This window comes from Neolamprologus brichardi, chromosome 10, assembly GCF_056152115.1.
Source record: "Neolamprologus brichardi isolate AB-2024 chromosome 10, ASM5615211v1, whole genome shotgun sequence".
Taxonomy (NCBI): domain Eukaryota; kingdom Metazoa; phylum Chordata; class Actinopteri; order Cichliformes; family Cichlidae; genus Neolamprologus; species Neolamprologus brichardi.
The window spans coordinates 20,195,251-20,212,051 of NC_142113.1; the positions used below are offsets into that span (position 1 = coordinate 20,195,251).

At 41.5% G+C, this 16,801-nt stretch overlaps 1 protein-coding gene across 2 annotated transcripts; it reads right to left on the reverse strand.

The window, feature by feature from the left end:
* Positions 1–2,704: 2,704 nt before the first annotated feature.
* LOC102800241 (lissencephaly-1 homolog A-like) lies at positions 2,705–16,727 on the reverse strand. 2 transcript variants are annotated; one of them, XM_006784864.2, is made up of 11 exons: positions 16,553–16,727; positions 9,293–9,588; positions 7,726–7,810; positions 7,559–7,633; positions 7,110–7,316; positions 5,826–5,994; positions 5,326–5,428; positions 4,933–5,161; positions 4,376–4,477; positions 4,132–4,288; positions 2,705–3,977 (listed from the first exon to the last, which is right to left on the reverse strand). In XM_006784864.2, exons 2-11 carry the CDS (start codon positions 9,322–9,324, stop codon positions 3,904–3,906), a joined length of 1,233 nt encoding a protein of 410 aa, XP_006784927.1. In that variant the 5' UTR covers positions 9,325–9,588; positions 16,553–16,727; the 3' UTR covers positions 2,705–3,903. The 2 variants fall into 2 exon arrangements, with proteins under 2 accessions (XP_006784927.1, XP_006784928.1); XM_006784865.3 differs by lacking the exon at positions 16,553–16,727 and adding an exon at positions 16,351–16,464.
* Between the last annotated feature and the right edge of the window lie 74 nt (positions 16,728–16,801).

Here is a 16,801-nt window from a genome sequence, read left to right on the forward strand (position 1 = left end):
GGTATGATAGATTTATGTCAATGTCTTTTGTTCTATAATGTATGCTTTAAGGTTCATGCAGTGTGTTTCTCTCAGGGGACCGATTAATAGTCTCATAGTGCTTGAAATATATTACAGTTACAGCGATATTTATGGATGTATGCTGTGTATGGATGCACATATGTAGAGTATGTGGCTGCATGGTAACTATCTTTGATTGGACACTGCTCAGTCATATATATTCTCCACCGCACCGAGGTCTGAGAGTATCAGCCAATCTGAAGAGCAGCTCAGAAATACATTTAGAGCTCACATTGCCACGCAATGTGCCCTTCCTGTACATACAAACCTACTGACACCATTACGATCCACACGGTTAAGAGTCTGGTTTGTGTGGGAAAACCACAATAACAACTAGCCAGCGTAAAGTGACTGTGTGTGTGTGTGCGTGCGAGGGGATGGGAGTCATTTAGCAACAGGCTGAGACACTATGACAGCATGCATGGACGGGAGAAAATGAATCAGGCAGAAAAAAAAGGAGGGGGCTGGGGGCGAGAGTGAGACAAGAGGCCGCAGCACATGAGCTGCATGGTGAAAAAACTATAGGAGTGTTTGCATATAGAGGGGTGGGAGGAAAGGAGGAGGAAGAAGAGGAGGGGTGACTTGAAGCGATGGTGGGGAAGGCGGGAGGGATGCGAGGAAGGCACAGGCTGACCCAGTTAGAAGTGTTGCATCATTCCTGGATCTACAGACTGGAGACCAAAAGGAAGCAACATAGGGGAAGAAAAATTACTCCTATGATAGAAATTTAAACTTCTATCTGGCAAGCATCTTAGAAAATTACATTATGTCGTCAGTTAATGCTGATCACCTGAAACGTTAAGTTTAATCTGAAACTTTCTTTATACCTTTTTGTTGTTGTTGTCATTGTGAAGACAAAAACAACCTTTAAAAGTTATTCTATTTCCGTTTTCCATTACATTTATGTGTCCCCTGCTTACTTGCTGCTGCAAAGTGCTGGGAGGCAGCAGTTTTCGCCTCCTCATGTATGCTACCACGAGAGGGCGCCACATCCTGTAACATATCCATTTCTGAAGCTTTCCCGAACGCTCTCACCGGGCATTGCAGGGATTATAACACCGGTCACGTAAACTAAAATGGGATTCATCTAAGCTACACTGAGCTGACACAGAAACCTATAAATTACACGATCCGGCAGCCGCATGTGCAAGTGGACAGTGCGGAGATCTTCAAATGCAGACAAATGCATGAAACAGTTTACTTCTCCGTGGTTGAATCAATACTGCAGCATCTGACGTGTCTGTGTTGTACACTGACCTTGAAACCTCTCCGCACTTTCTTATCATGCCAGCTTATTTAAATCGATGCTGGCTCACAGCTCCCTGTAGCTCACTGTCTCTCTCTGTGCCATGAATCCATATCAACAGTCTCGTTACAGAACTATGTAGAAATGGGTGACCTAGAAGCAATATAAATGAGAAAGTGAGCCTTCTCCCCCGTCTCCCTTCTTCTAACCATCTCATGAAGTATTCAGCTTGCACGAGGGAGAAAGCGTGCAAAAGCCATATATGAGAGAGAGGTGGTGGGGCGGATGTAGGCCAGTGTTTCTACTCCAGTGCCTCTTTTGAGAAACGCCAGTTTCAGACTGAGACAGGTTTCATTATTCTTTCATTAAATCCCACGAAGACACAATCACTGCATGAACTCGTGCGGTGATCAATCCCCATTTTGGCATTTGCACCTACCCTTTGCAGTCCTGTATAGCTAGCAGTATTTGAGTACCCTCACAGGGCTGCAGGACAGAGCAAGGTGTGGTGGTTTGCTCTTGCCATCCAGGCAACTGTTGCTAGGATACCAGGAGGCGCAGAGGAAGAGTAATTGCTGTGTGGGTGAGTGAGCAGGTGTGTGTGAGAGAGCACAGAAGTAGGCTGAGGTGCCGTACATAATTGATTAAAAAAAAAAAAAAAAAGGCCCTGAACTCTTCAGTGTAAGGAACTGGACTTTAAACTCCTTTACACACACAGCACCCAAACATCTCGTTTTTAAATCACATCTTATGTCTCTCATCTTATCTTTCATTAAAGAAAATATTCGAGATTGATCTATTCCTTCTATTTGCATCAGCAACAGTGACTATATGACCTCCTCACTGGATGGAAGTCGCCCTGAAGAGGTTGCACTGCAGCGCCAGACTAACATCAGTGCTCCTGAGCCTGATAGTTATACATAAATAATACTGGCTGTCTACAGCTGCAGTTTTTCCTCGACTGACCCATTTCTTTCTTAAGATTTTAGTCTGGCGACCTAAAGTTAGCAGACAGGCTTTAAAATCTAAGCTTGCCGATTTACAAGCACCAACTGCTCTCCAAGAGCCAAAATACTTTTTGGATTAAACAACGCGCATGTTACAAATAAAACCAATAGCACAAACAAGTCTCTACACAATTGGTTCTTTGTGTTAAATCAATTAAAATCCTATCAAGAAAGCACTTAAACGCCTCTTCGGCACACAGACTTCAAAGCTCTTACTTTGACATGCAGACTAGCCCGCTTTTTTTGACTATTAAAAGCAACAAGTGCAGCAGTTGCAGCATCCAATCAGTTGCCTTTAATATCAAACGGACTGAACAATGTGCTGAAGCATCCAAACTTACTCCTTGAGTTCTTGTTCCTCCTCCTCAAAGAAAGCACACACACAGGCAAGTTATATTTACAGAATTTTATTATGTTGCAAACAATGACATCCAGATATATTGATACACAACTTTTACTGTGCGTGTATGTGCATTTGTGAGTGTGTTTGTGTGTGTGTGTGTGTGTGTAAAGAGAGCAGTGAGACCACAGAAAGCAGAATGAAAACCCTGTGTGAGGGAGCCCTCAGTGGGTTAACAAGGCAGAGATAGCGAGCAAAAAAGAGGGCACTGGGCGATTTCTCCAGGGCGACGTACACACACGCACAAACCTCAGGAAGAAAAAGGTGAGCCGGCTTATTTTCCTCTGTTAAACACACTTCTCGCTATGGGCTGTGTGCCTGTGCTCTCAGCAGCTTATGGATCATTAAGGTCCTGTGAGTGTCTACTAGAAAGCAAGTTCGTTAAAAGAGATGAAAGCGGCATGAATGAACACAGCGGGTGAGAAACTTTGCCTCCTCTCTCCTCTGACCATCAGAGCAGAGACGCTGGAGAGATTCTCCTGTCGTGACATACAAACACACACACGCGCACTCACACGACGTAAACACACACGTACATGTGCACTTGCACAAAAAAACAAAACTCATGAGATTCATCTAGGGAGCCGCAGCCTGCTTCAGTTTTTCATCTTCATTGTCAGTGTCGTCTCCTGGACAGGATCCACTTTTCCCCACCTCCCTCACACTTTCTCCATCACCAACCACACAGTGACAGACCACAACAATGGAGGCATGGAGTAAAATAAAATTAAACTAAACCCCTCCAACAAAGAGGTGCTATTGGTATTCGTGCACTGTTAACCAGAACCCACCTAAGCCAGCACACAGATATTTACCCTTTGACCCGACGGGAAGTCATGAAACGGTATGCAAATTTAACAGTAGAGAATTTTTTTTTTTTTTTGTTGAATTAACCATGCAAGGATACTTCTTATTGGTTTTTTTTTTTGAGTGTGTTTATGTGTCAGAGATTGCGTGACATTTATTAAGCGTACCCTACATCCAGAATAATTTACACAAAAGGACAATAGTCATCTTAATAGGGCTGGACCGATGTAGGGGAGGAGGGAGGGAGAGGGCAGCGAGGAGAGGGGAAAGCGGCCTTGGTCTACTATGGTTTGAAGTGCAGAGGGTTGGGGGTGGGCACAAGGAAGAGGGTGCAGGACAGGGTTGGGCTTTAGGGATGGAGGTTGGGGGTGATTGAGGCAATCTCAGCGGCACTCCCACACTTTGACTGTCTGATCGACACTGCCCGTCACCACGTAGGGAGCAGTCTTGTGGAAATCTGCAAGAGAGGGAAACATCTGCTCAGATACATTCAACAAGTTCACACATCACAGAGTGAGCATCAGCTCCAGCTCAGGTTACAGAGCTTCATATACAGACAGCTTCATCTTTTGTCATATGTTATTTATTTATTTTTAAAAAGTGCGTCTCACCAAGAGAGGTAACAAAGTGTTCGTGGGCACTCAAGGTCTTCATGCAGCGTTTGTTCTTGTAGTCCCAGATCCTAATGGTCTTGTCATCAGCACAGCTTACTATGAATCTTCCTCCAGGGTGAAACAATATCCCGCGCACCCAGTTGTCATGTCCCACCTGCAGACACAAGACCGATTAGCTACCACACTCCTCACTATTCACCCACTGTGCAGCGACACTGGGGCTGACACTTCCGTTACTCACCAGAGTCATGAGGCAGATCCCGATGCTCACATCCCACATCTTGATCGTTTTATCTCTGGAGCCAGAGAGCAGGAAAGGCCCAGGTTTTCCACTCTTCTTATTCTATCACACAGACAGAGATAGGACGAGGCCATGAGAAACAGTGTTTGGTTGCAGCAAAGACGACAGTGAAGTTTGGTATGTGTAAAGATTCCTTCTAAGATATGAAGAGATCATTTTTCAGCTATGACAACATGATTTAAGGCAGGATTACGCTGCTCTGTGAGTCGGTCTGAGCCTGCACAACAGTCCAGCCTAATGAATATTTTTGCAGAGTGCTCAAATTGTAAATGAGGGCAATAATTCTACACTATTCACTAGAATAATTATGTAGTAACTCATAAGAGAGGTTGTCTGAATCATTAATATCATCAGATCCTTCTTATTCACAAAACCCTGCTATACCACACCAAAGTAAAGTGGTTTATTACAGTAATTGTGCTGCTACTGAGGCAGACACTTTCATAGAACCCAATGTACATAAACATCCTCCTGGGTCCTGCAGCTGCCATATTCACCTCTGAGCCTGTAGCTTCTAGGATGGTGGGATGAGCGCTGTCGGGGGCCCAAGCGATGCACTCTACCACATGTTCGTGTTCCCGCAACTCAGCTTTGCACTCCTTTGAGGCAACCACCCAGACGCGCACCGTCTGGTCATTGGAGCAGCTAGCAATCAACGAGCCGTCCTGATTGGGACGCACCATCCTCACCCACTCCCTATGGCCTGTAAATGTCTTCACACAGTACCTACAGAAGAAAGTACAAGGTGATCTACAGAGAGCATGTTCAACTTATCCTAAATGCTTTACTACAGAGGGCTAAAACAGCATTGTTGGAATAAAGAATGAAATGTTTAAAGTTAACTTTAAACCTAGTTTAAGAACCTTAAAACATGCCTCTGTCTCACTTACCCAGTGGCCACCTCCCACATCTTGATAGTCTTATCTCTGGAGGCAGATACTATATGGTCACCATTTGGCATAATAGCTACAGATGACACATTGTGATCGTGGCCTGTAGGACAAAGTCAAAAGATTAGTGGGTCTGCTCTTAATAAGGCAGATACTTCACAAATAAGACCGTCAATGTGTAAGATTTCTAAAACTTCACTAGGAAGAAAAAAAGAAAAGAAAAAGAAAATCAGAAGTGAACCCTTAGTGAGACTGTAAACCAAACATCTCAATCAGTCATACACAATTTTCTCCCAAAATGAATGGCAAGCCTCAGGCCACAAGGCCCAGATTAAACCAGAAACTTTCTGTTGTCTGTTGTGTTAACAAAATTCTCTCTCAGAAATACTCACATATTTAAATATAATTACAGCAAGATTAATAAAATACTGTGTGTAACACAAGTTACGATGGTGTAACTTAAAAGCCTTTGCAGGTGGTGTTTTGTAAATATTTCTTACCATGCATTGTTCGAATGCACTCAAAGCCCTGAAAATCCCAAAGTTTGATGCTCATATCAGCTGAACATGAAGCCAGAAGTTTTCCTGACTGGTCAAAGGAGATGTCCTGCACAGAGTCTGTGTGGCCTTTGAGGGTTCGCTCAAAGTCCCCTGCTTCATAGTCCCACACCTAAAATTACAGATGCAGGCAGTGAGGAACGCCAGTCCATAATGATCAAACAGAACTTAATATTGAACCTAAAAAACACATGCACACAAAAGTGCATGTGTATTTAATCAAAAGTGATTAAATTGGTCATTATTGGACAGAATCATGACACAGGGTTGGGCTACAAAATGTAACAAAAATACTAAAAACAGAAAACATTTCAGCCTAATTAAAAAGTATACAATTTACTACCACAGTGTCAGTTAAATTCATTAAAACAAGAATGAACTGTGATGTTGGAAAGAAAAAGATTTGCACATTTCCCATAGTGCTGTGCTCTGGGAGTGCTCCCTCTGACAACACAAGCATCAGCCCATCTCCACATAGATGAGCAGTGACAAAGCAGAAAAAAATAAAACAGCGAAGAAGGGAGGAGGACGAAGGGAGGAGGGTGGAGGGGGAAGTGTGCTGAAGCCGAAACGCAGAGGATAAAAAGGGAGAGCAGCCTCAGATCTGCAGTACGGCTTTGATCTAAAGGGTCAGAGCTGCAGAGGATTCGCTGTGCTGCAACAGTCTCCCTAATTTTGCTTATGAAATGCTGCTCAACACAGACACCACTGATTTGAAATTCCTCAGAGAGACATTTTCAAAGCAGTATAACTGACTTCAGATAAGGCATTTCAAAGATGTGAACAAAATGTGATGTGAACAAGGAAAAAAAAAAAAAAAAAAGACAGCAGCAACTTATGACAGACAAATGAATGCATAATTTATCAGAGTGACAGGTAGGACAGGTTCCAGCCCCTCAGTGACCTTGAATTAAATAAGAAGAAGATGGACAAATGTGTGAATGGCCGATACAGCTGTCAATTCTCTACTTTGATATGGTGAAAAAGGAGACGTTCTATTTTTCAATATGGAAACTACACCTTCACGCTGCCCATATCTGTCTAATACAATGTAAGAGCTCTCCTCTAAACTTGTTTTCTTAAACTGTGATATAAATGTAAGGATTTAACTAACCATAAAATGAATGAACTGCATGCAGGATTTGTAAGCAAGGTTCAAATGCAACTGACTGTATTTACTAATATTTTAACAGTATGCAAACGTTGTCTGGCAATACAGATGCAAACCTTAATGGTAGCATCCTCAGAAGCTGTGACCATGACCGAAAACACGGGGTGGAATATAACACGCGTGACCGGAGCACGGTGCCCACTCAAGGCGTATCTCTCTGGGGGGCGAGGGATCCACTCCTTGGGGTCACGCTTCTGGCCCACAGACCCTCCGTGTGTCATCTCCTCTTTAGCCTCATTCAATTTTGACTCCAATTCCATCACCTGAAGTAAAGCAAGGAAGAGCAACAGGTTAAGAAATCCAGTGAGACAACACTTATCCCAATAAACAAAAAAAAAGTTTTCAAATTCATTAATGCAAATAAAACTCACTTTACCTATAGCTTCTTTGTACAGGGGGCCATGACTAAACACAGTTATCACTTTACATAATGCATTGTGCTTACAAGTTTATTCAGCCATGTTAAAAATGTACAGCTAATCTCAAACGTGTTTTCATTTGTTACCTTCTTCTGTAATCTGATAACCGAGGTCCACTTCTTTTCCAACAGCCCTGCATACTTCTTATCTACTTCTTCATTCTGTGAACCAAGTAAAAGACAACAAATGTTCCCCCTCATTAAAATAACATGTGCAACTTTTTGGTCATTTCTGTGCATCGACCTCGTCATACCATATCTAACTCTGCCTCTTTCTTGAAAGTGGAATACGCCTCCTCGTAGCCATTGGAACGAAGATAGTCAGCTATGGCCCGGTTTCTGACGAAAAAAAAAAAATTACAACACCACAGTCATTTTTCTTTTGTTTAAAGGTTTAATCTCAAGATTTAACCAACTCTTTGGAAATGCAGTTTCTGTGAAACCACTAGAGTCCAAAGCAAATTTCTGCGAGAGGAAAATTAAGTATTGTATCATATATCACTCTAACATTTCTAATCTTACGTGACAAACATGACCTGAGCCAAGTTGTGCCAAATCAAACACATGTCGATAAAGTCAAGGTGATGTCGACATTTATTAAGTAGCAAGTATACCCCAACCGAAATGCTGGTTTTTGAAAGAGGGCAGACTGCACTCCGTCTTATGATGGGGGCTTTGGGATTCAAGTTTCACAGTTCCCCTCCCCTTAAAAGTTGGGCAGTTTGAGCAGGTGCCAGAGGAAATTCTAACCCTTCATTGAAGAAAACAAAACGTAAGGACCCGATCACTGGGAAACTGTGTTTTGTGCTGCTATAGAAACCAAAGAGTTGCCACAGAAAGAGTCCTGAACACCGAGTGTGGATGACACGAAGCCCACAACCCGCAAGCACATGGAAACGCATACCGAGCATGCAAATACACACATACAGAGTTATATAAATGATTGTAAGGGCTCTTTTATAAGATGAGGGGTGAATATTTCATGAGTAAGTGAGCTAAATTTAGGCTGCAGCTTTGGGGCTACTTCGAATGTCTGATAAATCCTGTCTGCTATTGCCTTTCAACAGGATTTCCACTGATTTCTTCGTTTCGGGGTTTTTCAGACCTTTATTGCAACAAGACAGCAAAGAGAAGACAGAAAAGCTGGGAGAAAGACCAGTGGGGGACAGAAAAACAAACAAACAACAAAACAAAAAACAACAACAAAACAAACCCCCTGCACAGTAAGTACTCTTGGGCCAGATTCAAACCTGAGCCTCTGTGTTGGTGTTATGGTATATGGGTCGCCCACTTAATAAGCATAGGGGTTTTTCAGGTTTTTCATGAGCTAAACCAGCCATGATCAAACCTGTTTTTTTTTTTAATGTTCTACATTTTGAAGTCCAATGGCGAGTTAAACTCCTAAAACATGTTTAAAAATATACTTTTTGTACTGTCTGGACTGTGAGATCAGCCAGTCATTCACCACGGAAGAAGGCTGCCCACATTAAACAGCCATCACTTTGTTCAGTTCCTCCTCCTGGCACACCCCACTCTCATTTATTTGCTCCTGTCATGCGGGGTTATGAAATATTCACCAAGCAGCTAACAAGTGAAGCACCATAAAGCGCACATCTCTTCACACTTCCTATAATACGTTCTTGTAAGGCAGTGTTTTGTATCAGGACTAGAAAATACAAAATTTACAAAAAAAAAAAAAAAAAGGCTCATTTATAGAAAGTGCCCCCCTCCCTCTCCTCAAGTCCTGTCAGTTTACATGTCCATTCTTGTTTGTATGTTTAAGAAGGCTGCATTCCCACATATTTACATCAGGGCACTCACAGTTCATCTCTTTGTCTCTGTGACAGCACCATGGTGGCTGCTGTTCACTCCCTCTCAGGGAGGTGAGGATGAGGTGATGTGGGAAGGGAGGGGGAAGTCTGGCTCGTAAGTGTCTGGTGGTGAGGTGCACGATCCCTCAGAACTTTCTCCTCCAGAGGTGCAAAGGTGGGGAAAGTAAAGGTGCCGGGCAGAGCAAGATGATCTTGAGATACTGCCGTCACACAAATGTCAGGATCAGGTTCCACAAGTTCTTACAAAGGTCCAAATCTGTCTCACTGAACAGATGAGCCCATCACCTGATGAAGAGAGGAGAGGGAGAAGAGCAGTGGATTAAACATACATATATGCAGTATTCAGACATACAGAAACAGGGGATACATGAATTACAATCTAGAAGAATTCTCCAACAGTAAAGTCAGTGGTAAAAGAATATGAAACTTTTCAACACCACATTTTGGAGCCAAGAAACTTTCCAATATTTGTTTTAAAGCAGATTTTATTTGTGATTCCAGAATAGGAATGTGAGCAGCTGGATGTTTAAATACTGCTGTTTGTAGTGGTGCAATGGATCAAAAGTCTCACGGTTTGGATCACGCTTTTTTCATCACGGATTGGATCAATTTTCGGATCAGCGGAAAAAAAAAAAAAAAAAAAAAAAAAAAAAGACGACAAAAATTTAACTCGCCATTTACTTATTTAAGTACTTTTTGCCTATTAAAAAAACATTCAACTCAAGACTCATTGCTCGCTGTGATTTAATGAGCGGTCACTGTCACGTAGCTTTCCGTTGCCCTGGAGGTCCACCCATTTGTAGTTAGGGCAACAGAAGATGCCTGGGACAGCTCAGCCATAACTTTAAACTTTTCCTGCTCATACATGCTAGGAGCGATCTTGTCACTGAAGTGGACGCGCGACGGGATATCATAGCGTGGCTCAAGCGCTGATCATAGCTATCACTTGACAGACTGATCACGTGCACCATACACATACTTTTTTCTTCTTTTTTGAATCTTCGGATCACGTGCGTGCCGAACCGTGGAGTGGGATCGGTTCGGATTACGGATCAACCGTGATCCATTGCACCACTACTGGTTTGTTAATCAAATTACTCAAATTTTTCCTGTTATTAAGATGTTCCGATGGCACTGTTCCCACTCTGTGATAGGGAGTTGAAAACAACAACAACAAAAAAAGATAGATTATAGATGATAACTGTGTTAATGAGTGATGTTCTGCAGTAGTCTGACGTAGAAAAATGACTGATTGATTATACAAAGCAATGTGTTCTGCACAATTTGACTTTTGCAGAATGCTAATCTTAAAGGCGCAATTTAGTACAGTGGAACCCCGACTTACGAAATTAATCCGTTCCCGAGGGTCTTTCGTAACTCGAAAATTTTCGTAAGTCGAAGCACCCATTGCACGTTTTGAGTGAGGCGATGCTGAACGATAGGCTAATTGCTAACTAGAACAACAATACGTCGTTCAAGTGGAACAGCGAAGCGCAAGTATGAAAGCCAAGAGATTGTCACATGATTTGGAAGGCATTGTAGGCTCAGCCAATCAACCACAGAAATGATTTTTGGTATTAATTTATCTTTATTTTACATGGAAGTCCCACTGAAATCAAATCTCTTTGACCTAAAGCTTTGACGTGACCAAGGTAACAGCCATGCGAGACACAGTATAGGATATACTATATACACAGGGGTGCACATAAGTGGTCCGCAGGTGCGCATGTGCTGTCAAAATAAAAGACGCACCATATAAGAAGTTGCAACGCGCGTTTGCATACATAAGATTTTCTGGAAGAGGACAGACATTTGCTTAGAACTCTTAAAGCTGTTGAAGAAGCAAGCTCCTTTAAGCAGTTACTTTGGTGTTCCTCCACCTCCAAAGAAATGTCAGAAAGAGTCCGAACCGCAAAAGAAGCGCGTATTCTCAGAAAAGTAGTTGCAGGAGGTGAGCTGGCTTCAAACAAATGATGAACACACAGAGTGCAGAATATGCCGTGAAAATCCCACTCTAGCAGACAAAAAGAGTGCCTTTTATATGTACGCAAACACACGTTGCAACTTATCTGGTGCGGGTCTTTTATTTTGACAGCGCATGCGCACCTGCGGACCACTTATGTGCACCCCTGACTATATACAAATAGCCACAAAACAAAAACTTGACTCTAGTGACTCTAGCAGACCCTTGTCGTTTTCTTTTAATGCCTTTAAATTCACAAGAAATATAAGACCATTGAAGTTTAGGCCTTTCTGTAAACTACTCCATGTTTAATTTTTAAAACAATTAGCAGCTGATTCTGTTGATCTTACCGGCATCACTTTAGACCAACCGCCATGTTTACTGTGTCAGGTTAACACTGGCCTTTACCATGTACACCATCGCTCTTTGTTCTTGCTTACAACATTACTCTGGATTTTGGAACCACATAACCACCTTGAAAAAAGAGTAAGTCAGCATCTTGTGTTTAAAAACAAAAAAACTAAACAAAAACCCTCTCACTATTCTGTGATTTTGAAGCTAACATGAACACATGCTTAGTGAGCTTCAATGCTGCTGGCACCTGGGGCCACGATAGCACTAAGCTCCTTAGTGGCCTAGACCAGACGACTTCAAGTCGTGACACAGACCACAAGTCCTTCATACAGCTGACAGTGCAATGTAAAGAAGAGACTGGATGGTCGCTAAAAGGATTAACCCCAGACACCGACAGAGGACCATAAGAGCATGTTACCCTTGTTTATGTCACAGTCTGCTGCATTGTTCTCGTCCACTTCACCCTTTAGACCGCCTTAAGATAAATGAAAACTGCAAGGTGCCTCACTGGAAACTGTTCATAATAATATTTATATTTTACAGATGAGCATCTGCTTAAAACGGAAGCAGTCAACCACTGCAAACATTTAGCCTGTAATATCCTAGAAGGAGCTCCTCTCTCCTGCCTGTAAACAGACTGACTGAGATGACAGGACAGAGCAAATGATTTTAGCTGATCTCATCTCTCACCATGGTGTAAAAACAGCGATTTGACCAAACATACCATGTTCCATCTATTACAGAACAAGACAATCTCTGTTACTTCTGCACCTGCCCGACACTCCTGAACATCACCATTAAGGAGAAAATATTTTAAAAGACCACACAGGCAAAAGTTATTGCAAATAAATAAATAAAAATTGAAGAACGGTTTAAAATTCACAAACACCTTTTTAAAATCTTCTAAGTTATTACACTGAGAGGCAAATGTGTTTAGTTACAAGGTTAGGACAAAAGGAACTCATGCGGGGGCGATTTGTTTGCAACCTTCCCTTCTCTTAAATGAAAAAAATAAATAAATAAAATACAAAAATTATTTTAATGAGTTTTCTACACAAAGATATAAACAAATAAAAAAGGAAAACCATACGCACTTATTAGTGTATGAACATAACTGCTTATTTTCTAGTTAGAAACCGGGTGTTGTATCATTTGTAAACATTCACATAATCATTAAGCTATTAGAAACATGTTTATGCAACATTTATTTAAGACACACCTCTATTTCTACCACTAACTAGCCTCTACATGTGAATTCATGAAGTTTATGAATGCAGCTTGCTAACCAACTTCAGTAGCACTGGATAATAACTTCATAGTCTCAGTTCAAATATGTCAACTTATGGCTTGAAGAAACCCAATAAGGTGGCTGAAAAAGCACCAACACTGAAGCTTCAAAATGTGTAGTCCAAACTCAGTGGGTGGATACGACCATCTTTTATACCATCTATTATTCTCCCTCACTTTTCCCAAGATCTGGTTCGAGGTATAACAGAATGACCAATGGGTAACTTCATAGTAGCGGGTCCATTTTTCATACTGTCTGATACACAGAAGTAGCTAGAGAACAATTCAGATTAGATATGAAACTGAAACGGTTTCAGTGAGACGGTTAAACAAATAAGCCTGCGTTCAAAGAACCAGCCCAATAATTAGTTAAGTGCATTTATGCAATCCTATAATCATAGGATTTAAGATTTTGATTTTTCATGGCTGAGCTTACAATAACAAAGGGAAAAGACAGCGTCCCTTTTCTTCTGTCTTTAAAACACACAATTCCTACAGTGCAGGATTCATTTTTTTTTTTTTACAATTATAGAAAGAAGGAACCTTTGAAAAGAAAAGTCAAATTAAACAACCTTGTGACTGTCCATAGGTGTGCAGCCATGGGTCACAGCAGCCAGCAACTGACTGTGGAAGATTTAAAGAATATCTGAGAAATGACACTTCTATGATACTTGGTGATTTCTGCAAGCAATTGATTGTGCATTTACATAAAAAGAATATAATCATACTATGATATTGCCCTATGTGATTCAATTGCTCTAAACCTTTATTATTAAACCAATGCCAACATCTTTAGATGGACAAACAAGCCAACGTGGTGTCATCGGCACATTATCCATGAGGCGATCAGTAGAGTGTACACAGCATACCGAACACTTGCAATTTAGCAGTCAGTGAAAAGGACAGAGATGTCCTCCCATCTTGCTCCCGACGCTCATCATCATCCACAAAGCTCTTCACGCCTCTCACCAAGAGCTACAAATGTACCCATGAAATACTCTCAAACCGTGAAGGTGAAAGATGACTAAGCCCCCATTAAGACTACAATAACAGGCAGTGATGTCAACTACGCCTCAGCTCCTCCTGACTCAAATACGCGTTATGTTCAGTTTAACAAGCAACATGCACAGGTGACCCAGACCTTACCGCACTTGTCAAATGAACACTGTATAAACGCACCGCTATCTAAGCGGTGTAGAAATTCATTACTAATTGTAATGATGCAATCATGAGAATAATTTCACTGAACCTGCTAGGCACTCCTACATTCACTATGTTCTTATCAACCAAACTACTTTACAATGATAAGGCAAGATTTTACCCAGGCTCAAAATGGGACTTTGCAGAAGGAGACTACATACGTGAGCAAGACTAGTCCACATACAGTTATGGCCAACGTCTCAGCTACCCTACTTAAAAGAAGTCTATGCATTTCCCTGTTATTTCTCGTCACTTCACACACCAAAATCTATTCTATTTTACAACCAAGTAAATTAATCACCATTTACAAAAAAATAATAACAATGAATGTCTGCGAAGGTTCTCAGTCATCCAGGTCAACATAGTCAAAGGAGCTTGACAATGAATAATAAAACTTTAAATTCTCTGTCCTGGGTAATTTTGCTTTGGAAGACAACCAAAGCCTCTTTTTTTCAACTTCAAAGTATAGACAGGGGGAAAAAAAACTCTGCACATTATAAAACAGGAAAATAAAATAAATACACTGGAGAAGCTGAATCAAAAGCATGATCCTAAAAACTGACTTGGCATGGTTTATAGCCAAGTTAAACCATCACATTTTTTTATTTGTTTGTTTGAAATTTGTTTAAAATAAAGACTTTCAGAAAGGTTTGGGTTCTTCACTTAAGCTATTAGTTATACACCATGATAACAGAGCCTACAGGCAGAGATTAGAAACAGAACTAATCATGCCTTTTTAACTCCTTGATAAAATGTACAGCCTGTGGGTACACGTGTCCCGACTGAGTTTATGACTAGACAGAGGGGCATATGTTGTTTTGTTATTTAGATAAGACATAATTTCACAATGTTTACATGCAGACCCAATGAAACAAAAAGGTGACAAAAACCAACCAAACCCATTAGTATTTGTTCAGTTTGTGTCAAACTGCTGAGCAATGCCCCTCCTTATGGATGACCTTCAGGCCAAACAAGTCCCTTCTTGCACAGACTAAAGCATATAGTAATGTTTGCTTACTAACCAAACATCATGACAAAGCAATCTGTTTTATTCCACTTGCAAGCCCTGATACTTAAGATTTTCTTAATTATGTCACTTAAGTTTATTCTATTAGTCTAGAACTTCAGCTTAAAAGTTATTCTCGCGACCAAAGTGCTGCCATCAGTGACAGCCCATGACATAAAAAATCCAAACTATTTAACAATCTTAAAAATGGTACCAAAAAATACCCAAACAACTACAACAAAAACCTGAATATTAATAGATGCAGGCATCTCAAACATATTATAAACAAATCAGAAATGCATGCATAAATGTAGCACTGAATTGAACCTTTACCTTAGTATATAAAATATCATTTCACGCTATAAGATGTACAGTCTATTGAACAAGCACTGGCCTTCGCGTTCCGTGTTATGCAATAGCAACTGGTAGACAAATCAATAGTGATTCAATTAGCAAAATTGGGCTTAGAAGACAGTTTTGTGCACAGCAATTTAAATCTGCATAGTATTTTTCCATCAGACTCCACTCTGAATGAAATTCCTAAAATGCAGGTTTAAATATAGAGGAAAACAACCAAATGTCCCAAGACTGCTTTATGTATTACAAATTATAGACGAGTTTTAAAATCTGGATAGGGTGACGTCTTTCTAAGCCTCTGTGGCCACAAGGGCAAAGTTGCAGTACAGCCTCAGCAACGCCCTTTCCAGCTAGCGTTAGCTTAGCACGACAAGTGCACCAAGTCCGCTAATAACCACACGCTGGATTCCTGGACCACCACACCGTCAACATAACAAAATATACAAAGGGCGTCTGTCCACACCAACGAACAGCTAAAACATCCAGTCGCTTGTTTGACAAAAAATAACTGCTACCCGATATATGTGAAGGCGGAGAGGGTATGAGCCCCAAGTTTGGGATGTTATTGCCAATATTCCCAATACGAGACAACACAAAAGGCTTCAACTTCAAAATCCAGAACCTTAATTTAGGCGTTTTCCAGCCGCATCAGATCCTTTGCAGCTGACCGTGAGAAATATGACAGCACCCAGGTTAGCTCAGCCGGCTAGCACACCACGTTAGCTCATCCGAACTTCCATAAATAGGCGTAGCTAACGTTAGCTCGATCTACAGGGAGGGTTCACAACAAGCGCCCCGATGCAAGTCATGCATAGCCCGAGAGTCGCGACACTTGCTTTTAAAAATCCCAGTCACACTCGGGGGCGTTGAATAACCTCACCGTGAGACTGTCTCAACGTTCAACCTTCGAGTCGATGATCTTATGCGGGCGAACTTTTGCCACTTAGCTTAGCTCTCGGCCTCTCCGCCATTTTGAGGTTGGAACGGGAAAGCGCAGACACTGCAGGCAATTCGTCGTCAAAATAACAAGTCTCACTAAGTGCCAAAACAAAAATACACATTTGTTACAACTAATAACTTACCATAAGGCAAATCTCATTCTCATATCTTCTTTCCTGGCCCGAGCATGCGACGGAATACCCTGGTTTTGATGTGATAATGGGACTTTTCGCATCACCCGGCACGGACGGTCAGATTTTTCTCCTCTTGGTACCACCGCATTCGCCCGGCCCAGCTAACGGTCGCGGTTGGATGTCGGGAGCGCGCACGTTCATATGAATGGTGGCGCGCAGCGTACAGATATCACGCTCTAAATATCACGCTTTAATTTT